The 24389-nt window shown below is 47.2% G+C and overlaps 1 protein-coding gene across 13 annotated transcripts in view; it reads left to right on the plus strand.

Annotated features, from left to right (window-relative positions):
• Positions 1–24389, plus strand: part of ARHGEF7 (Rho guanine nucleotide exchange factor 7) — a 134674-nt gene that overhangs the window by 10506 nt on the left and 99779 nt on the right. For 8 of the 13 annotated variants that reach the window (XM_043593601.1, XM_043596671.1, XM_043593173.1 and 5 more), the window contains exon 2: positions 18802–18888. In XM_043593601.1, coding sequence (XP_043449536.1) covers positions 18802–18888 — 87 coding nt within the window. Of the gene's footprint in view, positions 1–18559; positions 18632–18801; positions 18889–24389 lie in introns of those variants that run through there. The other 5 variants (XM_043600740.1, XM_043598273.1, XM_043599902.1 and 2 more) reach the window with 5 other exon arrangements.

The following is a 24389-nucleotide window of genomic DNA, read 5'->3' on the forward strand; positions in this document are numbered from 1 at the left end:
ACTTGAAAAATGGACAAACGGCTTGAGCAGACGCTTCACGGAAGAAGGTGTGTGAGTGACAGGCACAGGAGAGACGCTGGATGCACTTGGCAGGAGGGACATGCAAACAGAAGCCACCGCGAGGTGCCGCTGTGCACGTGTTAGAATGGTCAGAATTTAAGCCTGGTCATACCGCATGTGGATGAGGATGTGGAGGGGCCAGAGCCCCCATCCACTGCTGGTGGGAACCGAAAACCACGTGACTGAGCAGCTTGTCAGTTTCTTGAAGTAGTGAACATCCACGAAGTGGCTGAGCCATCCCGTTTCTAAGTGTTGACTCGGAAATGGAAGTATGCCCTTAGCGTGTCTCGTGCACATGTGTTCATAGCAACTTTATTTATTTATTTATTTATTTATTTATTTATTTATTTGTTCTTTGCAACTTTATATTTGATAGCCACAAACTGGACACAACCCAGATGTCTTTCAACTGGTGAACGAATAGAGTGTGGTATATCCACGGAACGCTAAGCAATAAAAGTGACTACTCTGTGACAGGAATGAAAATTATGCTGAGGAAAGAAGCCAAAGTACACATGGTACTTCGCGAACATAAAATTCTAGAAAATGCGACGTGGTCTACAGTGACAGAAGGCACATCAGTGCTGGCTTAGGGATGCTTCATGGGGCACAAGGAGACTTTTGGGGATGAGGGGGCGTTCGTCTTGATTCTGGTAATTGTTTCACAAGGGTACACGTGTCAAAACTTGTCAAATTGTACACTTCAAATATGCGCATGGCACGTCTGTTACGTCCCAGCAAGTCTTACGCGGCAGTATTCACTCTGAGGGTGATTAAGATTTTGTTGTGCGTACTGGAGCTTTAGTTCATTTTACCAGCAGTCCCTTACTTTTGAACCTAATTGTGAACCCAGAAAACATGTATGGAATTTCAATGGTATAAAGGTGTAAATAGCGAACTTACATTTTATGTGGGTGGGGGGAAGGGACTCGCTGCCAGACCTCATTTATTCGCGTGTTTGTTTTCTCATCAGATCCTTCCTGGGTATCTATTACACAGATTATGCTGGGCTCTGGAGATTTAATGATTAGCCAAAATACACTCGCATACTGTCCCGTGGGGAGAGCATTAAAGATGTCGTATGAATTTGTTTTACAGATTGAGACATGTGCTCTGGGGGTGAGGAACGGGTTTTAGCAGAGGGACCTGGTTTCCACTTGGCAGGTGGGTCAGGTCACGTCTTGGGGAAGGCTCTTCTCTGGAAGCACTACTTGAGTTGAGTGTTGATGGACCAGTGCACTGTTAATTAGAGAGGGGAACAGGGAAAGTTTGTGATGTTTTCAAGGGAAGTCTTGGTTGGGTGCGGATTTGGAAAACAATATTCCAGGCACAGTGTGGAAACAGACTGGATGTGGCCTGGGGAGGTGGTTATTAAGCTCTCAGCCTCGCCCGGCTGAGAGCTGCTGGGAGCTGGGTCTGGGACGGGGTTGGGGAGACCGCTCCCGGGGTGCTGGCCACACACAGGGTAGATGGGGTGTCCCGGTGCGAGAGGGGACCCGGGGGTGCCTGAGGCTCGGTATCAGGTCCGGAAGGGATGCTGTGCAACACTCAACTCAAGACAGGATGCTGGGCTGTAAGATAAATTTGGGAGTCACCCAAGAGAGATGGGAGCTGAGGTGTAGGAGTGGTGAGCTTCCTGGCGGCTGCAGCAGCAGCAGTGGGGCTCAGGAGGCTGGCAGCAGGCGGTTAGGTCAGGAGAGAGCCTGGTGGCTGGCAGGGGAAGGGCACGGCCAGTACGCTGCAGGGGCGAGAGATGTGCCTCGGAGGACCAGAGGGCTCTTGCTGGGAGGGTGGGGGCACGGTCACTCCCCGTCCCCAGGTGGCAGGCATGCAGCGACCGTCCCAGGCGAGCCAGCAGAGCACGCACCCGGTGGCCGGCCCCTGAGCAGGTGGCCAGGGCGAGGGCGGCTCTGATGGAGGGGAGCAGGCGATGTTGGGCGCAGAGCTGAGCGGGAGAGGCTGGATTCAGCAAGAGGGCAGCTGGGCTGGGGCCCGCCGCGTGCTGGGTGTGTGGATTCCCCAAGATTGTTCGGGGGGCTGAGCAGGGCCTGTGGTGCTCATCAACTCTCTTCAGAGTTTGGTGGGAGGAAGTTGACTTTGAGCCGGTTTTGCCTCTAGAAGACTGTGTTCTTGTCCGTGGCTTAGGGAAGTACAGCTGTCATGGGTTTCCCCCTTCGTTTCCAACGTGTTTTCCCACGTGTTTGTAAGAATCCAGTGAGTGAGTGGAGGCTGCCTGGTTGTCGCTCTGGGTGCTCCCGAGATTTGCATCTTACCATAACGTATTAATGTCTGGTCTTTGACCCGCCCCCTCCATCCATTTTATCACGAGCCGCTGGAAACCACCTGCTGTCGGCCATGTCCGTTTTGCAGCTGACCTGTGAAAGTCCAGATCTGATGTAGTTAAGGCCTTTTAGGGGTGTCTGTATGTAGTTTTTTGAAAGTTCGTGTCCAAGCTGAGGACTTTCTGTATTCCGTTACAAAGTTATGAATATACACGTGTCTCCTGGGACTGCTGTTCCTCCTTTGGAAAATGCTCACAATTAGCTACATGTCATGATACATACATGGAGGAGATGAAAGTAAATCAGTGCTGTTCAGTGGGAATCTCGTTACTAAATAACCACAATAAACGTAACCATTTGGTTACCAAATGTCTAGCATTTGGGTATTAATTTTCCGATTCACAGCAATAAAACATGCACTTTTCAGGTCTGTCTCCACGTGTGGGAGAAGCAAGCCCACCAATTATTTTTTTCTCCTTAATCCTTTTTCTTCGAGAGGATGTTGGGAGATGCAGGGGTGGGGGTGTGGAGGGAAGGAGTGTGGCGCGCACACACATGATCCCTCACTGAGGAGCTTCTGGGCTGACGGCTCCTGGGTTGGTCTGGTTTTCTTCTCTCACGGCTGGAGGTGGCACAAGTGCCCGACACTGGTTCTCGTCCATCACGCACAAAATGTTAGCAAAAACAAAACAAACAACAAAACCCCCAAAACCCCCAAAATGTTAGTGAGCAAAACAAAACAAACAAAATAAAAAACCGAAAATGTTAGTGAGCAAAAAAACAAAACAAAAAACCCAAAATGTTAGCAAAAAACAAAACAAAACAAAAAACCCAAAATGTTAGTGAGCAAAACAAAACAAAAAAAATAAAACAAAAAACCCCAAAATGTTAATGAGCAAAAAACAAAACAAAACAAACAAACAAAAAAACCAAAACCAAAAACCCAAAATGTTAGTGAGCAAAACAAAACACAAAAAACCAAAAATGTTAGCAAAACAAAAAACAAAAAAACCCAAAATGTTAGTGAGCATCTCAGGTTGTCTCCAAGTGATGCAGGGCTTCCTGTCGTATGTGTCTTTGGTTGAGGTGGCAATGTGGGCCTTGCAGGGAAGTGTCATCAGAATCACCTGATGGCTTGTGAAAATAGATTGCCAGGCTGCACTTCAGACTTTCTGATTTTGTAGGTCTCCGTTGGAGGTGAGAATTTGCATTTCTGACAGGTTCTCAGGTCATGCCAATGCTGCTGGTCCAGGGACCACATTTGAGAACCACAGCCCCCTGGGCTCATCTGCCCAGCAACACCATAGCCTGGACCAGCCAGATTGTATGCAAGGCCCTTTAAGAAGACAGGAGACCAAGATGTGATCACCTGGGGACTTTCCAACAGGTGGGCACTGGCTGCTTGCCTCCCTTGGCTTACAGACCCCCCCCCCCCCGCATGCTTGGAAAGTTTCCTAACTGGTGCCTTTTAGTTCAATACAGAACAGACCCCATGCTGCTTTCCAGTGGGCTTTTGAAACGTGGAGGTAGAGGGAGGTTGGAAAGAAATCCTGCCTCGGGTTGGAAGGGGCAGTTGGAATATATCTCAAAAATGGAATCCCTCACCTGTTTCTGTGAGTCCAGGAAATCCCTGCATAAAATGGAAGAGAAACAGAATCTCTTTGAAGAGACCAAGCTCAGGAGGTCCGTGTGACATCTGATGGAATCGCTACTTAAATTGAGGTGCTTGGGGAGACATCCTCGGAATAGTGACATGAGCCCCACATAGAGGGGCTGTGTCTAAGCAGGACGCCAAGTCACGAAAAGCTAATGAAAGCCACGGATGCCTCAGGCAGGCTTCTCTGTGACACAGGCTTTTAAGGGGAAGTAAGTCTCCGAGTTGGGTTGTGGGGTCAGGGAGTCGCCTCTGGGAGGGGGTGGTGCTGGGTCCAAACAGCAGCACAGCCGCTGTTCCTTAGTGAGGGAGCTCCACCGAGCTGTGACTCGTCCTAACGCTGCTTCTGGGGGTGTGGATCTGTGGTCCTTAAACTGGGGACCACGTGTTCTCTGAAGGTCTGGACACGCTGGCTTTCCACCAACACTGAGGACACACACCTTGATTTCATTCCAACTTAAGCTTTTCCATTCAGTAGCCAGTTAATCATTTTGTTACTGAATATGGAGAGAACAGTGACAGTGCTTGCCACCCCCTCCCCACCCCAAGGCTGGCGGCAGGAAGCTGCTTTTCTAGACGCCATTGCTCAGGTGACCTTCAGCGGCCATCTCTCCTTCCAGCGAAGGCTGTGGGGGTGGCTGGCAACCATTTTCAAGCAGCCACCACGAAAAGGCTTCAGAAGGCAATGACACTTTCTCTTGAAACAAACGAGAAAATAGGAAATCTCAGCAAAGAAATAGGACTCATGGAAAAGAAATGGGAATTGCAGAAATGAAAACTGCAATAACAAAACTCACTGGACAGGCTCAAAAGCCGAGGGGAGACGGAAGGCAGAAGAAGTGAATGCGAGGCCACACCAGCGGAGTCTTCTAGGCCCGGGGAGCCTGCCTGACGGAGCTGGGAGGAAGCCGCGGGCCTGTCACAGAGCAGGCAGCAGACGCACTCAGAGTCACAGCTGCAGGTGGGCGGCTGCCCACATCCATTCCCTCCCTCCCCTCCTCCTGTGTGAGCCTCTGTCCCCGCTGCCTGTCCCCTTCAGCTCTGAAATGTCTGGGTCACACCACCTCACCGTTGGCTTCTTTTGGCCCCTTTGTGACAGTTAGGAAACTAGAGTAAGGCGACCCTACTAAACGTGCACGTCTGTGGATGACCACGGAAAGTGCTGGGCAGCGGGAGCCTGAAGAGGCCCGAGGGAGCAGGCCAGCTGGTTAGGGGACCCCAGGGCGGAGCCAGTGATTTTGCTTCGTGATAGAGACGAGGGCTGAAACCAGAGTGCTGGCTCTCGGCAGCTCCCGGCTGACCGCACAGGAGAAAGCGGAGCCCCGGTCACTGAGCATGGGCAGACCTGGAGAGAGGCGTGACAGTAGGGGTTAAGGTGAAGGCTTACAGATACACCCAAGGCTGTTTTGCATTTCTCTGTCTATGGGGATTATGCTTCCAAGTGTTTTCTAGAATGGCTCCTGTCTCAAAAGTTCGATTCCCATATTTGACCAGTTATGTTTACTTGTTGGTTCTAGGTGCTCCGTGAGCATTACTCAACATCCCTTTTACGGAACAAATAATACATTGGGTGCTTGTGTCTGCCGGGTGCTGACACAGCTCTTCTCCAGACCAAATACTCTGCACACTGAACGTCTCTTCCATGGTGCAGGAAGATATTCCATGAACTTACTTAGTACTAAGTACACTTAGCACAGCAGATAGTATATTAGACAGTGATGAGAAGGGATGGGGAGTGCCAGCAGTTAGGGCAATACTGCAGTTTTATATCTGGTACTTAGGGCAGGCATTACTGAGAGGTGACATTTCAATAAAGACTCCATGAATATAAGCAAAAGAGTGATGTGAATATCTGGGAGATGGAATTTCAGGTGACAGGAATAGCTTGTGCAAAGGTCCTGAGGTCCCTGAATAGCCTGTGCAAACTTGCCTGGCAAGTTTGGGGGAGAGTAGTTGGCTGATGGGTTCAAGGAGGGAACAAGGGAGCCTTGTGCAGGGCCTGCTTAACCATCGTAAGGATTTCGACTTGAAAACAGATTAATAGGCTTTATTTTCTAGAGCAGTTAAGGTTTCCAGAAAACTGGGCAGAAAGTACAGAGAACCCCATACACCCCCACCCTCCCCTTTTAACATTTTGCATTAGTGTGGTATACTTGTCACAATCGATGAACCAGCACTGATACAATAGTAACTAAAGTCAACAGTGTACATTAGGGTTCGCTTCGTTGTGCACTCCGTGGGTTTGGACAAATGTATAATGACATGTCTCCCCCATTACAGTGTCATGCAGATTGCTTTCACTGCCCTAAAAATTCTCCATCTTCTAGGGGTTGCCAACCTCAGGCAACCACGGATCTTACAGTCTCTATAGTTTTGCCTTTTCCAGAATGCCATATAGTTGGGATCATACAGGATTGGCTTCTTTCACTTAGAAATACACATTTAAGTTTCTCCTCTGTGTCTTTTTGTGGCTTAATCACTTCTCTTCGTCACTGAATGATTTCCCACTGTCTAGATGGACCACAGTCTATTTATGCATTCACGACTGAAGGTCATCTTGATTACTTCCAGGTTTTTGCAAAGAGATTCTTGTAGACATTTGTGTTCAGGTGTTTTCATGGACGTGTTTTTAGCTCTTGAGGAAGCACCTTCAAGAAGCAAGATTGAGGGGCACCTGGGTGGCTCAGTCAGTTAAGCATCCGACTTCGGCTCAGGTCATGATCTCACGGTCGTGAGTTTGAGCCCTGCGTCGGGCTCTGTGCTGACAGCTCAGAGCCTGGATCCTGTTCTGGATTCTGTGTCTCCCTCTGTCTCTGCCCCTTCCCTGCTCATGCCCCATCTCTCTCTTTTTGTCTTGCAAAAATAAATAAAATGTTAAAAAAAAAAAAACCCAACAAGATTGCTAGGGGTGCCTGGATGGCTCAGTCGGTTGAGTGTCTGATTTCGGCTCAGGTCATGATCTCAGTTTGTGGGTTTGAGCCCCCGCATTGGGCTCACTGCTGTCAGTGCACAGCCCACTTTGGATCCTCTGTCTCCCTCTCTGTGTCCTTCCCCTGCTCACGTGAGCTGTCTCTGTCTCAAAAGTAAATAAACATTATATATATATACACACACATACACATATATACACACATATATATGGGTATATATATGTGTGTGTGTGTGTATATATATAAAATGTATATGTGTATATATATGCATATATATGTATATATATGTATATATGTATATATATGTATATATGTATATATACTTATATATACATACATACGTATATATGTGTATATATACATACATACGTGTATATATATATATATATATATATGTATATATATATAAAATAAGTTTGGTAAGAAACCACCAAACATCTTCCAAAGCGGCTGTGCCCTGTTGCATTCCCACCAGCAGTGAATAAGAATTTCTGTTGCTCCGCATCCTGATCAGCAAATGGTGTTGTCAGTGTTGGGTACTGGCCGTTCTAATAGGTGTTTAGTGGTATCTCCTTTTTTTAATTTGCATTTCTCTGATGACATATGATGTGGAACATCTTTTCACATGCTTACTTGCCATCTGTGTCTCTTTGGTGAGGTGTCTGTTCAGGTCTTTTGCTCATTTTTAAATTAGGTTGTCTGTTTACTTACTGTTGAGTTTTAGGAGCATTTTGTATATTTTGGGGACAAGTCCTTGATTGTATATATATTCTTTGCAAATACTTTCTTCTAGTCTTTTTTTCTTGTCTTTCATTATCCTAAAGGACTTTGGCTTTTACTCTGAGTGAAACTGGGAGCTTTTGAGGGTTTTGAACAGAGGAGTCATGCGACAGGCACTTTATAAATATGCAGGGAGATATTCTAGTTATAGTAATATGGAAGAAATAGAATTTCTGAGCATACATTGGCGGCCTTAGGCGGTGACTAATGAAGGTCACTTTTTCTAAGTGAGGTTTTGAAAATATATTTCCCAACAACAGACATGACACATCTTATTAGCAGCTGTGGCCCATACTCTGATTAAGGGTTTCAGGAGATAAGTAGCAACCTGTCTATCACCTTTTTATTATTTGTAGTTAACAGGAAACTCTCAACTGGCTATGGAGTTCTGTGAGCATTCCAGGCTATGATTGCCTCCTTCCCCCACCCGATGCCTTTCCCTCTAGGAAGGGTCTCAGCTGCTATTTATAGAGACGCGTGCTCACCAGTGAAGGTCCTCAGCTGTTTTCTATCCCTTTAGTCAGGTTTCTTCCTCTGATGAAGGCTCCCTTTTGCTTTGCAGTCTCTCTCTCCAAAATCATCCGGCTCTCTCTCTCTGCATGCCTTAAACCTCCCACATGCTATCAAATGGATTAAAATAGAATGTGTTCTCAGGTGGTCACTGTCCAGTCTTCTGACTCTGAGGCTTTGACTTGCCTTCAATGCAGCTTCTCCAGCAGTTTAAAAATGAAAGTTTCCGCAGCTGGAGGGATGGGCAAAGGGCAGTGCACGGCTCTGTAGCTCCCACTATGGCCCTTCAATTTCCCTGTGTGTGGGAAGGGACATTCACAAGACTACTTTGGAAGAAAGAATGAGTAGCTAAGGTAAACAAATGGGGGAGCGGCAGGGCAAATAAAAAACCCCTCTGAGACATCAGAGGACACAGATTTAAACAGTGGAATGCCATTGGTGGCTGTAGGGACAGGAGAGGACATTTCAGCCTGAGGTGTCTTGGTCAAAGGTAGGCCCTTATGTTGTCTGTGCGGCCAGGAGCAGACCCATGAGACCAAGCTGCCACTAGTGCCCCATTCAGGGAGCAGAGTGCATGGGCTCTCGGGGAAACAGAATTCTGCTGTCCCAGCAGGTTTTCAGCCCTGTTTGCTGCACTGATGCTGCAAAGAGGCACAGCAAGTATCCTCTTGGGATTTATTTAGCCTCTTTCTGGCAGGGACCACAAACCTTCTCCACAGGCTTTTCCACCGATGGACAACAGGAGGAGGTATCCTGAACAATTCTGAAACATGTTCAGTAGGAGCGGAAATAGATGTCAAAGGTCGGAAACAACATAGGGAGGAAGCTTAAGAAAAAAAAGCAAGCAGTGGCTCAGGTGTGCAAAATGCTGTGCCATAATTCACAGGTGGTTTCCATCAGGTCGCAAGCGTGAGAACAAGGGAAGGATGATTCTTCCATATGAACTGAGGAAAACCTTAGATAAGAACAATTGTTGGACCGTAAGGCCCAGTTTGAGTTGTCTTAGGGATTTGTCCTTTTCTGTTTTCCTGTATCAAGAGCCTTCAAAGGCATAAAAAAATGGCATCCACTTACAGCATGTAATGAGACATAAAATTAACAATGGCCCATCCCATGCACCTCTGCTTCTCTGGTGTCCAAATCACAGCCAGGCGGAGCACATGCTGTTTTCTGTGTTGCTCTCCCCTGACGATTAATACACACCCACCTGTTTTGATCTAACATTATTGAGGGAAGAAAGTACCTCAGTGGAGAAATTTATTCTAGGCTGTCTGATGAATGTTTTTTGTTCATACTTTTTAAAATCCATTTTTGGCATGAATTTTGGATGGTTGCCACCATCTCTGTGTCCTAAAAATGTGCTTCTGGAGTTGGTGGGAAGTAAGCCTTAGGGGACACATGAGTTAATTTAAGCCTTGCAGTCTTGCTGGTCCTCCCCTTGACATTCCACACGTCTTGGGTATATGAATTTGGTTCGGGAACTGGAGATTTTGGACATTCAAATTTGTTTTTGCCTTTTCTAATTTGGCTGGTTCCATACTAAGGGAGCACATTTTCCTTTTCCCCAGATGATTGTAGCATCCATACAAGAGTTGGGCTTTGGAATATGTTAAAGAAGGAGAGCAAAAGAAAAATACTTTATTAAAGGCTTAATTTTTTTTCCAGTAAACTACTTCTAATACAGACTATACATTTTTGGGAGATAATTTACTTATCTGGTATTTGGCAACCAAGTCCATAATTTCTGCTGGATGCTTCATTTGTCTTCCAGTGGGTTTGGAGGAGAGATGCCCGGTAGACTGCCAAGTGAGCTCTATCGACCTATATTTTCAGTCCACTGACTGTCATTCACAGTAGAATGAGCACAGAGTGCTGAGGAGGAGCACAATCCCTGATCAGCAGACAACTGCAGTTTAATTATAATAAAACGGTGGCTATCAGGTAATTAGAAGTTGGAGGAATCATGAAGTGCTAATTAAGATGACCTTAGGACTTTAATCATAGCATTGCATCTTGGCACAGGGTGTATGGGGCGGAGGGTTCTACAAGGACCCCAACCCGCTGGCGGATGGGCTCTCCAAGGACTGTTTTGTAATGGGGACGATGTCTTGGCCTGAGGAGAACACTAGATTGGAGCATTCTCCTTTCGTCTTCTTTTTTAAAAAAATGTATATTCATAATACTTACATGTTGTATAAAATTCACAGGGCACAAAAACATACAAAGTGAAAAGCAAGTCCCCTTTCTTTCCCTCTCCTTCAGGCCCCCATTCCTTTTGCAGGAGGTAACTCCTGTTAAAAGTACCTGGCATGTACTTCCAGAGAGGTACCACGCATTTCTAAACACCCATGCACGTTTTCTTCTTGTCCTTCTCTTTTTTTTTTTTTAACACTGAAGGTAGCATGTTATGCATACCATTCCCCATGTTCCTTTCCCCCACTGATTATCACTAGGAGATTGTAGTGTATCGGTAATTAAAGCTGCCATCTTTTTAAAGGCTCTGTGGTGGGTGGTGCTCTGTGGAAGTACCGTACCATAATGGACTGAATCCTTTCTCCAAATTGGTTCCCATCTTCTGCTGTCAGCGTGGGCGCTGTTCTATTTTTAACTCTACTGCCAGGCAGTTCACTGGGTTAGGGTCCCAGCAGCAAAGGGACGGTGCAGTAGTAGAGGTGGTTGAAGAGTTTAATGAAGAAGCTGTTGACAGAGTGTGGGCAGGGGTAAGGACAACCAGTAAGAGACGTGGAAGCACCCCAGGAAGCCACAACTCCCCCTAAGCCTGAAGGGAAAAGTGGGGGAAATGTGTTACTGGAGCTGGTGAGAGCTCCCAGTGGGAGCCGTGGTCTGCAGCCAGTGGTGTGTTGGTAAAGACTTAACAATGGGCTTCCTGTGGTGTGGAGCCCTCATTTGTAGTATCTGCCAATTTCTGCGGTGTAAATACTTGTACTATGGCCGATTCCAGCGACAGATATGATGTTACTGAACACAGAGCTGGCGGGGCTGGGGGTGGGGGGGTGCACATAGGCCCTTTTGGGAGCAGCTCCAGCATGTCACTGTGGCTGTCAGGCAGCTGCCACCTGGCTCCCGTAGTGCTTCTGGTTGGCCAAATCCCCACAAGTGAGGGCAGGGGAGCCGGGTTCCTGCAGTCATCAGAGGTCTGCCTCCTCGAGCAGGCTGGTGAAGTACGCGGGCTGCATAAACTCGAGCAGGTCATTTCTTCTCAGCTTCTGCTTCCTCATCTCTGAAGAACGGAACTGCCTCATGTTCTCTGACTTTCTACGCTGAGGTCCTCTCACAGATCAGTGAGTTTAGTGACCTAAGCGGGCAGTATGCTATTTAATAGGGAGCTCATGTCTAATGGGAGAGATCTGCACAAGCAAATCTGGCTACAGGCTGGGGGCTGCAGACAGAGCCACAGGTGTTCAGAGGAAGTGATTCTTGGTAGCTGTGGTCATGAGGCTGTTGATGTTCTGTGGCTGGGAATTTGTTTTCCCAGTGGGGGGAATAAACAAAATTTCTTGATTAATGGTTTAATCTACATCTGCCACTAGTTCTCTGCGTATGGTCCTGCTACCATCAGCATCTCCTAGGAATGTCAGAAAGCCACGTCCTTGGGTTTCACTCCAGATCTACGGATGGAACTCTGGCAGGATGTAGTAATGTCACTCTAGATGATTCTGATGCATGTTTGTTTGAGAAACACTGAATTATACCATACCAGTGTTCCAGACTTGGGTGAAAATCAGGCAGATGGGGAATTTCAGACACCCACCCTGCCCTCAACTTCTGGAATATACTTGAAACCTACTCAGTCAGAATCTCTGGGAAGTACAATCCTGGGCAGTTAAGCATTTCCCAGATAGCATACGCTGTGACAGTTTTCTATACTCTTGATCCTAATTGTTGTGGTGCGTAGAACCTGCTTAAATTAGATGTGTTGCTACAAGTGCCTATTCTTTCCTAGGAAGTTTTGTGAACTCAGACTCTCGAAACACTTTCAGTTGGAGAGAAGGCAGCTAGCTGCCTCAGTTGGCACTTTGCTTGGACCAAGGGTGGAGCTGGTTGTTCCCAGCGTGGAGTGGGTGGTAGAGAAGAGTTGAGAGGGAAACTGGACAGCTGTGGAGGTCCCTGAAGTGTGACTGTGACATTGCTGTGATTTAGTTTATTGCCAGTTCTCAGAGCATCTGACACATCCTTTATCAAATATGGAGTACAAAAGCCGTATTTCAAAAGGAAGATCACAATGGTTTTGGGACTCTGTGCCTTTGACTGATTAGAGTTCTTGATTGGAAAGCCTGGAGCTAATTACTGTGGGGAACTTGGGACAGGATTTCTGGGGAGTGAATTGGGCTATTGTTGGTCATCGGAAGGCGGTCACTGGTGATTGCCCTGAGAAGTGTTCGCCTTTGGGTTGTGAGGCATTGGCAATTTTATGTAAGGCTCCTGTGAATGTTCTTATACGTGGCTTTTTGTGGATGTGTTTTCATCTCTCTCAGGTAAGTACCTAGGAGAGGAATTGCTGGGCTTAGGTATGCTTAACTTTTTGAGAAGCTGCCAATTTTCCAAGTGTGTGATTTTACACTCCCATCAGTCACGTGTTGGGCTCCAGCTGCTTTCCATCCTCACCAACACTTGATACTGTTGACCTTTTCCACAGTATCCATTTTGGTGGGTGTGTAGTGTTGTCTGAGGTTTTAATTTGCATTTACCTGATGACACTTACTGTTGTTCACGTAGCTTCTTTACTGAAATACGCAGGGGACCTTAAATGTCTTTTACATCATCATCTCATATGTAGCCCTTCCACTGCAGGCTGTGCCCCATGACCTCAGCTGCCCCTGAGGGCTCATCATCCTCGAAAACACCACGGGCTTCTCAAATGTCACACCTTTGAAAATGCAGTTCCATCTGTCTTTTCACCCTTATAGCTCTAACTCAGATGTCCTTTTTGTTGGTTAGGCCTCTGGCCTCCCCTGTGTCCCCCATAGAACTCCCGTTTGTTTTCTCTGTGCTTCTATGGCCCCTTGCCGTGTTGTGTGCGATTCCTCCCTCCCTCCCTGAGGGCAGGGCCTTGTCTTTCTCTCCTTTGCAGTCACAGTGCTTATCACGTGCTCTGGCATGGAGTCCAGGTCCGTGTTGTTGAACTAACTTGGTATCCATTTGATCCTGCCATCAGTTCTGTGAGAAAGGCTGAGCCTCAAATTGGGACGATGAGGGCATAGACCCAGAGGGGTCAAGTGTCATGTCCAAGGTCAGTATGTATGTTACAGGGTCAGGCAGTAGTTATTACTGTTTTCCAAACGTGTGTTGTCTGTACAGTATTCTTTGAATGAGCCAGCTCCATGCACCCACATGCATGCAAGTGGAGACTTAAAGGAGTTCAGTTCCTTGGCTTGCACATGCACTCACTTGTAACTGACTTGCCTGAGAAGGTGCCTGAGGTCTGGGAATGCAATGAGTGGGTTCAGCTGTCCCAACACCCACTTCTCCCAGTTCACATAAGAAAGGCAGACCGTACACTCATTTGTTGTCTCCTTGAGGCACACTGCTGCAAGGTGGAAAACCTCCCAGCTGTGTAACCAGTAGGTATCCATGGTGTTGAGACGTGAATGACACTAACGTCTGGAATTGTGCAGCTCAGGGGTTTCTACTTGCTAGCTTTCATAGAGATTGCAGGAGACCCGAATCATGCTGTTAACTGAGGATTTCAAAATTTTATTTAGGATAGATTATGTCTAGACTTTGGCTATGTCATTCAGAAGGCATCAAAAAATCCAGTTACATAACAAAACCCTTTCCATTTCTTATTTACTTATTTTTAGGAACAAGGTTTCTCAGTGTTTGCATACAACCCCCGCCCAAGACAGGACCAGAACTAATGCTGGACTGTACCTCCTTCTAGCAATAAGTGATAGTTGTCCATGGGTAAATGAGCTAATTAAAACACCACCACCACCACCACCACAATGCTATACATTTCATTAGGACATACATTTCCAAATAAAGTTTTACTTTTACATTTGATAAATTTTCCTCAGAAACTTGAAGGTATTGTTCCCGTTGTTTGCGTGCTCATAATAGTTGTGTTTAATTTAGAAGAACAATTGTAACAATTAGATCTTTACTAACCTTAAAGGTAGAGTTGATTCTCGTTACTTGTGGTAGTTGTGTTCTACGAAGTCACTGTGAACACTGAATTAGCAACTACTGAGCCACTCTTCCTAGGGCAAATACCCGGTTAATTTCCTTCCAGATAGACATTGCAAGGTTTTGTCAACCAGTCAACACATAATCTTGTTTTAGGTGTATTTCCCCTTGGAGACGGCTTATTTAATACATGTTCCTTACAAATAATTAGTTGCATGCAGGGTTTCTTCATAGTACAACACAATTTCAGTTACAGCACCATGAACTGTTTACCTCTTCAGTTCAGTTGCACACGGTGCACACTCAGCAAACACATACTGTATGCTGCATAGTACGGTAATGTAAGAAAGCCAGCCCTGAACACAGCATTATGCGAAACTTGAACGCTTGAAATTTTGTGAAAACGTTAAAACCTTACTTGTGGTGGAGCTGTGGGCTTTGTGATGGGGCAGTGGGCAGTGTGGTTAAATCTCTAGACCTTGGCTTGCCCCACAAAAACCAAGACAGAGTAGGTGACGTACTCGGCAGAAGAGGAAGAAGTCAGTGAGGGTGACATGTGAGATCGGACAGCTCTACCTCAGGAGTTCGGCTTTCACAATGTGTTGATGGTGTCAGCAACTCTCCCTCCCAAACTGGCTTGAAAAATTCCTTCAGCTTTGTCTGCTTGGCTTTTCGCCTCAAATCTTTAAGTGTTTCTGCATAAGGGACGAATGCAGTGGAGGTGAGGCGCTTAAATGTGAGGCTCCGTTCGAGCACGGGGTCACACTCTTCCATGTCATGGAAAATTTTTTCCAGAGCAGAATTCCATTCTGCTATTTTGGCTGCTGTGAGAGGGACAATTCTTGGAGTCTTAGGCTGACCTTCATCACTGCCATCATCATCGCTGATGCCAGTGCCATGCTTTGCTATCTCATCCAGGTCTTTGTTGGTGGGTTCTACTGCCATTTCTGCCAAAATGTCCTCCACATCTCCCTCCCTCATGTCTCTGAAGCCTTCTCCACTTATTTGCTGTGCAATATGCATTATGTTTTCCACACTGTTCTTTATATTTTCTCTAACACCTTCAAAGCCTTCAAAAGTTTTCACGCAGTCTGGCCAAACATTTGCCCAACAGTTATTAATAGTAGCCTGCCTGATGCTGTCCCACGCTGTGCTGATATAATCTATAACGTTGCGTATCGTGACGGAATTCCAGTAGTCCATCATAGTGGTTTCCTCGTTGGCATCAAGAGCCTCAAAAGCCTTGCTATAAAGCTCCCTGGTGTAGTGGGCCTTGAAAGCTTTTATTATCCCCTGACTGAGGGGTTGGATGAGAGAAGCAGTGTTTGGGGGCATGAAGAGAACTTCTATGTCAGGGTGGGCATTTTCAAGTTCTTCATGGCAATGAACTGGGGCACTATCCAAAATTAGTAAAATCCTGAAGGCAAGGTTTTTGCTATGGAGGTAGCGTTCAGCTTCTGGGATGAAGCAGTTGTGAAACCAATCCCAGAATATTTCAGACGCCATCCATGCCTTTTTGTTCCACCTCCAATGGACTGGCATACGGTTCAGATTTTTCCCTCGAAGTGCTCGAGGGTTTTGTGCTCTGTGTACCATGAGGGGTTTGCACTTAAAGTCACCCTTGGCATTGGCACATAATAGCAAGGTTGCACGGTCTTTGAATGATTTAAAGCCAGGAGCCTTGGAGGCCATTTGCATTATATAGGTTCTTCTGCCAACATTCTTGTAAAACAAGCCTGTCTCATCAGCGTTGAAAACCTGCTCTTCCATATAACCCTTTTCATGTATAATGCTTAGCAGATACTTTTTAAATTCTTCTGCAGCTTCCTCGTCTGCAGGACCTGCCTTCCGTCCAAGTTTAACGTTTTTCATGTGGTATCGCCTTTTGAAACGTGCAAGCCAGCCTGCACTAGCTGAGAAGGGTTTAACCTTTTCCTGACCCTGGGTAACATGACTGTAAATTTCCTTGGCTTTCAGCCTCACAACAACACTGTCTACCATGCTCTTTTTATTGGTTGTCATCTCCTGAATCCACAAATTTAGCTGCTTTTCCATCTTTTCCATAGCCGCATCACGCACTATAGATGTTACTTTAGCACTTTCTGGAGCAGCCTCACGTACAGATCGGCGAATATCATCTTCCTTTTTCTGGATGTACCGTATTGTTGATTCATTAACGTTGAACTCACGGCCAACAGCACTGTAACTCAGGCCTGAACGAAGCTTATCTAACACACGTATTTTCTCTGTAAGGCACATCACAGCCTTCTTGCGCTTAGGAACATTAGACAATGCTTTAGCGCTACGCTTGGGGGCCATTTAAAATAGCAAAGTCACCAAGAAGAACCACAAAAATGTGAAAAACGTGATGCCAGTAGACAGTGAAAAGGACATCTGCTTACCTTAGGAGCTGAAGCAAGAGGGCAGAGCACAGTCTTGTTCAAGTTTAGCTGGGAATGTGTGTCATGTCTGTGAATGACTGGGAAAGTGCCACCAGTATTGATTTTGGGGTTACAAACAAATTTTATCGAGTAGGTGAATTTGCACAGAATCCGTGAATGAATGAGGACGTGGACTGTATTTGTATGGGTCTCTTGCCAAAACAAAAAAACCCAACCAAACAAAAACAGTGATCAGTAAAAATGGTTTAGTATAAAAATGTCTTACTTTAGCATACTGTTTTGTTGCAGGAAGTGGAATGGAAAGACGCTGAAGGAGAACAGAATGTAAAATGTCTGACTTTTAAACAAGGAATTTGTTCATAATTTTTTAAGATGGAGAATGGCTATTTCTACTGTTTTTTTGAGCTACTGGACATAATTTTAAAGCATATTTAACAGTTTCAAAACGTCCTCAAGACATCAGAAATTAAAGCTTTGCAACTACTTAAAATTATTAAGCATGCGTATTTGGTGCATACTTTTTCAAAATTCTTTTATGGAGAGGAGCAAATGGACCAGGAAGCAGCTTTGGTTTATCTGTTCACAGAAAAAAAAAAAAAAAATCCGTTCAATTTGGAGGAAATATGTTGGCAATTTCTTCTAAGGATTTTAAATTGTAGGAAAAAAAGGGTCTGATTTTTGCCCTCTTTGTACTTAACACCCTTGTTTTTCGTTTTGATTCATAACTTTAAAAGACCCAAGCTTGAAATGAAACCAAAGTATTCCTGTAAGGCCTGATGGAATGCTGTGATATCCCCATACAAGGACAAAAGTGCCCTGAATGTCCTCAGATGCTAGAGTTCTGGATGATGCTGTAGTGTAGCTCTCAAAACTTAGTCTTCTTATGTGTCAGAACGACAAAGGGCCCTTCTCATGTCTCCGGCTTCTCTCTTGATTGCTCTCGGTTTTCTTGACCTTTCTGGTCCGGGAGGCTGTCAGTAACTCCTCACACGTGTGGCAGGTGGCCCTCAAAGTTCTCTCTTGGCAGCCTGCACTGGGCCCTCCTCGACGCTCTCCGCCCGTGGTGGAGGCCGCAGACAACTGCTTCCTAGCTGACTTGCTCACTGATGTGTAACTGGCTATTCTGGTTAATCATTAATGAAGCACGTGGTGTGTATTCGGGAAGGAAAACATTGCACTTCAATCCCAACATGCATAATTTATGTTGCCAATTATTCTAAATCCTCGTAATAGAATACCGGTTCCACTCTCCCAAGCCGGTGGCTGGGAAAAACTGAAGATAGGGTTCCCTCCAGCCCCTTCAGGGTTGCTCACCGCTGAGGCCCTGCTCTCCGGGACCCTCTGGGCAGGGCGGGCTGTGTCCGCTGGGGCCAGGCGAGGATGAGGGCCAAGTGCCGGGAGGAGTCTGCGCGTGGGCTGGGTCAGGTGGGCCGTGTCGGAGGATGAGAACCACGCGCTGGGTGGAGGAGGCCGCGCGTGGGACCAGGTGCGCAGGTGCGCCGCGTGTCGGAGGACAAGGACCTGGTGCTTGGCGCGGGGGAGGATGGAGGAGGAGGAGGTGGAGCCCGAGACTGAGGCCGCGGGTGGGGCCAGGTGCGCCGCGTCCGAGGACAAGGACAAAGTGCTGTGGGGAGGAGGAGGAGGAGGAGGAGGAGGAGGAGGAGGACGTGGGTGGGGCCAGGTGCAGGGGAGAGGCGGCCGCGCGTGGGGCCAGGTGCACCGCGTCTGCCGGCGCGAGGGCGAGGCCGGAAAAGGCGGTGCGCTGGCCGGCCGGGGCGCGGTCTGAATACGTCACTTCCGGTGGCGGCCCACTTCCTGGAGAGGGCTGGGGCCTGAGATTGGTGCAGCCCAGAGGAAGGAAAGACGGTGAGCAGCGGCGGCGGCCCAGCGGGCGGGCGTCAGGGGCGGCCGGGGTTCCTCCGGGCCGCCGGGGCCGCCCGTCCGCGTCCTCTCGCCCGGGGCCGCTTGCCGGCGCCGCCCTGGGTCGCGTCCGCGGCCTCCGCGCCGCCGCTCAGCGCCTGTGCTCTGTGTTGCAGGTTTACCCGGAGCCCCGGAGCGAGAGCGAGTGCCTGAGCAATATCCGCGAGTTCCTGCGAGGCTGCGGGGCCTCCCTGCGGCTGGAGGTGAGCGGGCGCGGGGCGCCAGGAGGGGGGCGGGCCGGGCTGGCGGCGCCCGGAGGCCCGGGGGAAGGGAGTGAGCGCGGTCGCGGGGCGGGGAGGGGCCGCTGCGTGCAGCCCCGAACTGGGCTGTCGTCGCTCTGAAGAAGAGCCTCAGGAGCTCGTGGGTAGGTGTCACACTTTTGCGAGAACTGTTCCTAAGGGGTGCGGTCGATTCCTTGTTCCCTGCCTTAGCCTGTGCTTTTAGGGGTTCCCCGGGGGACCCGCATTCAGGGCTGGGTCAGCCCCTCAGAATTTCTAGCAGGTAAGCGGGCAAAACTGGGCACAAATGAAAGGACCCCAAGCCCTCCCAGCCTCACTCCTTTATCTGCTTTTTTTTTCCTACCGCCAGAAGGTAGGCGGTGTTTAGGTTGGAGGTAAACCTACGTCTTGGGGAGTGTACCCGGCGGGGTGTGTCTGCTGTGTAAGGTTTTGTCACTGTTCTAAATACGGTCTTTCAGCGGCAGTTCTCTGGAAACCTCCTTTACAGCTCATTTTACCGTATGATTTTTCCTAACCTTGGGGTAGTGCTTTTGGTCCGGAAACCTAGACATTGTTTCATTTGGGAACTCCAGCTCGAAGTGGTTGTGGTCACATCTGTGCTTCCATCGTTTCCTGCTGCTGCTTTACCACCTGTTTCCTTATCAGAGCTGAGCTGAGTTTGAGCAGGCTGGCGGAGAAGAGTATATGAAGGCATCTCCGGTGGAACCTGTTGTGTAAGAGGATTCCATAAAGTTTTCCCCTCCTAGGACAGTCTTAGTGTGGGTTTCTTGGGAGAAATCTAGAAGTCCAGTTGGTGAGGGCAAGTTTCATGGCAACTCATTTGTTGAAGTTACACTGGCATCAAGAAACCAAAATCCTGTTCTTCTGCGTGATTGTGAACATTAAGGTATCTCTTTTGTAGTATTTGAGGTCTGTGAGGAAGTCCCTTACAGGTACCTGAAAGGCTTAGTAGAGATCCTGGAGACCCTAGGGCTATTTAGGAGGGGGCAACATTTCAGAAAGGCTTTGTCATCTTGTCCTGGACTCCCCTATTGGGCTGTGAGAATATGTGTTCCTGGTAGCAACGTTTGCTTTTCCTTGACCTTTGTTGTGAGACTATTTTCATCAAACTGAGTTTTGGTTGTGATAGTAAATTTGAAATTCAGTTTGCACATTAAATTTACAACCTCACAACTTCAGTGTTCAGTGTAGGACTCTGTAAGAAAGTATTAAAGTGGAGTCTTAAAAACCCTTTACCCTTCGCTCTCCAGAGGCTGCTGTTGAAATTTCATATCCTGTCTATCTTTATAACGAAGAGTTTAATGATGCTGTAGGAGAGGTCACTAACTTATCCCAAGCATCTAGAACAGTTCTTGGCGTTATAGTAGGCCTTCAATAAATCTGCAGTTGATAGCAAATAATTGATTTTTTTGTTTATAAGGAAACTTGTGGCTAGTTTTTAAAGAGTTTTAAATTTTAAATTCGGTAAATAAATTTGAGAGGCATGTTTTGTTAGCATACTTTCAGTCTCTGTAGTAAGTCACACTTCAAACTCCTAATTGCCTAGGATAATGAAAATAACAAAACACATCAAAACTCTCACATTGTTGAGTCACTCTGGTTTTTGTTTTGTTGTAGGAAGTTACCCTGAAAAATGAGTTCTGTATGGTGTGAATCCTACTTGGGCTTCCAGACTTGTTCTGATCTGTGGTGTGAAGGTACTGGCCTACCTGGTGTAAAGGTGGCCTTGCATGTGGAGCACATGCAGCAGTTTCCCAGGGTTTTGTTTTGTTTTTAATTTTTAATTTTTTTTAATCTTTTTATTTCTGAGACAGAGACAGAGCATGAACAGGGGAGGGTCAGAGAGAGGGAGACACAGAATCTGAAACAGGCTCTAGGCTCTGAGCTGTCAGCACAGAGTCCGACGTGGGGCTTAAACTCATGGACTTCGAGATCATGACCTGAGCCAAAGTCGGACGCTCAACTGACTGAGCCACCTAGGCACCCCTCCCAGGGTTTTTAATTTTTTTTTTCCAACGTTTATTTATTTTTGGGACAGAGACAGACAGAGCATGAACGGGGGAGGGGCAGAGAGAGAGGGAGACACAGAATCGGAAACAGGCTCCAGGCTCTGAGCCATCAGCCCAGAGCCCGACGCGGGGCTCGAACTCACCGACCACGAGATCGTGACCTGGCTGAAGTCGGACGCTTAACTGACTGTGCCACCCAGGCGCGCCTCTCCCAGGGTTTTTAAAGAAAGATACATAGAAAGGGAATGGGAAGGGAAGGACCTTGCACTTCTGAAACGTGTTCTTGGCTTGACATGTTTCATTTTTACGACCTTCTGAATGATGAGAGAAACTGTTGGAAATTACAAACACAGACCCTGAAACTAATCGCTTGAACTCCAGGTTACCTTCTATTCTGGTATCTGTCAAGGTGCCTTTTTCCAAGAGTTGAGACCGAAGTGTGTTTGTAACAGATTATTCTGGGAATGTTTTACTAGCGTCTTAAGCTATGCCAGGATTTCTTCCAGGAGCAGAGGAACGAAGCGCTGTGGTTACTGTATCCGTCGTTTTGGTCCGCATCTTAATTAGCTGCAGAAAATGAGGTATTTCCCCCAGTGGGTGGTTCTGATCATGAAAAGAGTTTTAAGTTTAAAGGAAGTTTGTAAATTTTGTATTTATTAAAGTTTGAGAGACCATTTACGTTTTAAGTTGGAAAACATTTTTTAAATTTGGCGGGGGTGGGGGGGGGTGGGGATAAAACCTGTAGGAAAACCACATATATGGCTTTGAACTTTTCCTATTTCTCACTTTTTCTTTGCTGCCTATCATGCATCTTATTTGAATCTTTCATATCCTGGAATAGTGTGTAGTTTGATAAGAATTCACGTTTTTTTCCCCATGTTTCTAATAGTGTAGTAAAGTAAGATCTGATGAGAGCTGACCTCATTTAGAACTATGGGTTATTACAGTTGACAATTCTCTTAAACTTCCCGACTGAGGAGCTGGTACTGTGGTCCAGTTACCTTGGAGAATGTGTGGAGAAACCCTAGTTTGCCTGGTATATGTGACAGGGACAGAATTGTCCTAAGTACATGCCACCTGGGTGAGGGAGAGAATCTTGCTCATGCTAAGTGCTGCCTTGTATAGTTTTCCCCATTCTCCATTTGGTCTCTGGTTTCAGTTCTCAATCACGTCTTTATTGGTAACATTTTCTAAAGGGCTTTGACGTGTTACTTATTTCGCTCCTCGGTCTTGAGTTCTCACAGCCCTGGTCTGGCAGTGAGCAGGCAGAGCGCAACTTCTCCGTGCTCTGCATTGGCCACCAACTGCTGTTGGGGCCATGCACATGTGTTCCCTGATCGTCCAATGAGGCGCTGCTAGGGCAAAGGCGTAGGGGCTTTTAAATGCCGTGAACACCTGCCAGGTTGTCTCCGGAGACGTTTTTCTCCCTTTGCCTTTCCAGCAGCAACAGGCAGGCACTACTTGTTCCTGTTGGGTGTTTTCTTGATCTCTGGGGGATGGAAGTCCCTTGGGCCAAATGTTTTGGCTTTTCTCTTTTGTGTCCTCCTCGGTGTGCCTATTTCTGGGTAGATGGTGAAGCAGATGTGGGGCGCTGCAGATTCCCCGCACTGCGCTTGCATGAGAAGGACAGGGCGACAAAGAAGGCTGCTGGAAGAGGCAACCGAAGTCGCGAACCTCCGAGCGTTTCCTCCTAGCTTGTCACTCACCTCTGCCACTTTGCTTTGTGCCAGTGGGAGGGGCTGCACTGCGCAGGCAGGTGCTCTGGCTGCAGGCACGTCACAGGCCTGTTGCTGACAGTGCCCATCGCCCTCTGTGTGAGGGGGGAGGCTTTCCTTTGTTCTGATGTCCAGAGAATGAGGAGGCCTTTGGGTGGCCTCTCTAGCATTGGCATCGGCTGGACTGATGGAGTTAGTAGGTTAGCGGGGAGGTTTTGGAAAACATCGCTCTGCGTGTTTCCAAAAACACTCTTGGCTGTATTTTTGAAGGATAGGTTCTTCTGTTATACTACCACGTATAGTATTTGATGCTCTTTGAGATTTTTAATCAAGATTATGATTGAAATTTTGTCCAAAAGAATATTTAAAAATACTACTAAAGTTAAAATTGGCTTACTTGGAAAGTTAAAACTTGTTGACAAAGGCTTCAGAATTAGAGCAAAGTCCAAAGTGTATTTCTAGTCCTTTCCCTAGGGAGGGATGCCCCCCAAGGGTTACCTTTGTCTTAGATCTGGGCAGCTGGGTGGTTGAGCCTCACTACAACTGTGTACGAAGGTGTAGTTGAGGTCACACAGCAGGGTGTTTTCCTTCGTCCTCGTCACGGTTGGCACGGTAGTGAGCTGGAAATGGCTGGTGTCATGACCTAGTACTTGACTGGTTTTATTGAAGAAACTCTTGAAGTTCATTCATCGTGCCTTTGTCAGAACTTGCCTTTGAGGAAGTTGAGTTAAATTTGGGAGATGATTATCCTGTGAACATCTGGTGGGTACTAAAAGCAAAGAAAAATTCTCCTCAGATGTTATAGCTATCTTTACCTTTTCCTGGCAAAAGGTGTCAAAGTTGACCCTCTGTCTTCAGTATTTGTGTCTTGCCAAGGTGTCTTGTAGGGTGAACAATTAGTCCCTATGCACCCAGGTTGATTTTCCAGTGTAGAAAACCGGTTAGGCCTTCCCCCAACTTGAGATCTGTGGGGTGGCTGTCGCATAGATGGTGCAGTCCTGCACATGCAGTGTGAACCTCCTTTGTAGTTCAAAACTGCAGTAACTACATGAAGTAAAAAACGTGAAGCTCGGTTTAATAAGCTTTTTAACCTAGAGTATTCCTAATGTCTCAACATCTGCTTGTTGAGATAATGTTTTTTGCACATCAGGTCTTTATAGTTTGGTTTGTATTTGGCACAAGCTCCTCCCGTTCTGGTTCGGTCACATTTCAGGGTCTCAGCAGCCCATGTGGGGGCTGGTCTGTGTTGGACGGTGTCAGTCTACATTAAGAGGCTGTCATCTTTGAAATGAAGGGGACTGACATTTGTTGAATACAAGTAACGTGCCCGTGCATTTTGTATGTACTGTGTACTTGTGACTATCCCGCAGAGGGGGCGATAGACCTGGGGTGGCGGGCGGGTCTTGGGGCCCGGCCCGACAGGTGAACGGGCAGGATTTGTACTCCACGCTGGCGGTTCCACAGAGCTCCTGTGAGCATGCTGAGGCCTGGAGTGCAAGTTAAGCTGTGGGATGATGCGGACGTGACACTGTCCAACTGACTCATGGCAGGGGCCACAGGTTAGTCCTCCGAATTGAGCTGGTGGCGGGGCTGGGCACCCTGAGGTCTCCTAGGGCTCTGGACTCGGCTTAATGCTCTGCCGGCACCGGCTGAAATTCTGAGGAATTTTGAATCGGGAGGGCCGCATTCTGTTAGTGCTGGACCATAGGGTTGGATGGCTGGTCCACCCTGGCGGTGGCTC

This window comes from Prionailurus bengalensis, chromosome A1 (genome assembly GCF_016509475.1).
Source record: "Prionailurus bengalensis isolate Pbe53 chromosome A1, Fcat_Pben_1.1_paternal_pri, whole genome shotgun sequence".
Lineage (NCBI taxonomy): Eukaryota > Metazoa > Chordata > Mammalia > Carnivora > Felidae > Prionailurus > Prionailurus bengalensis.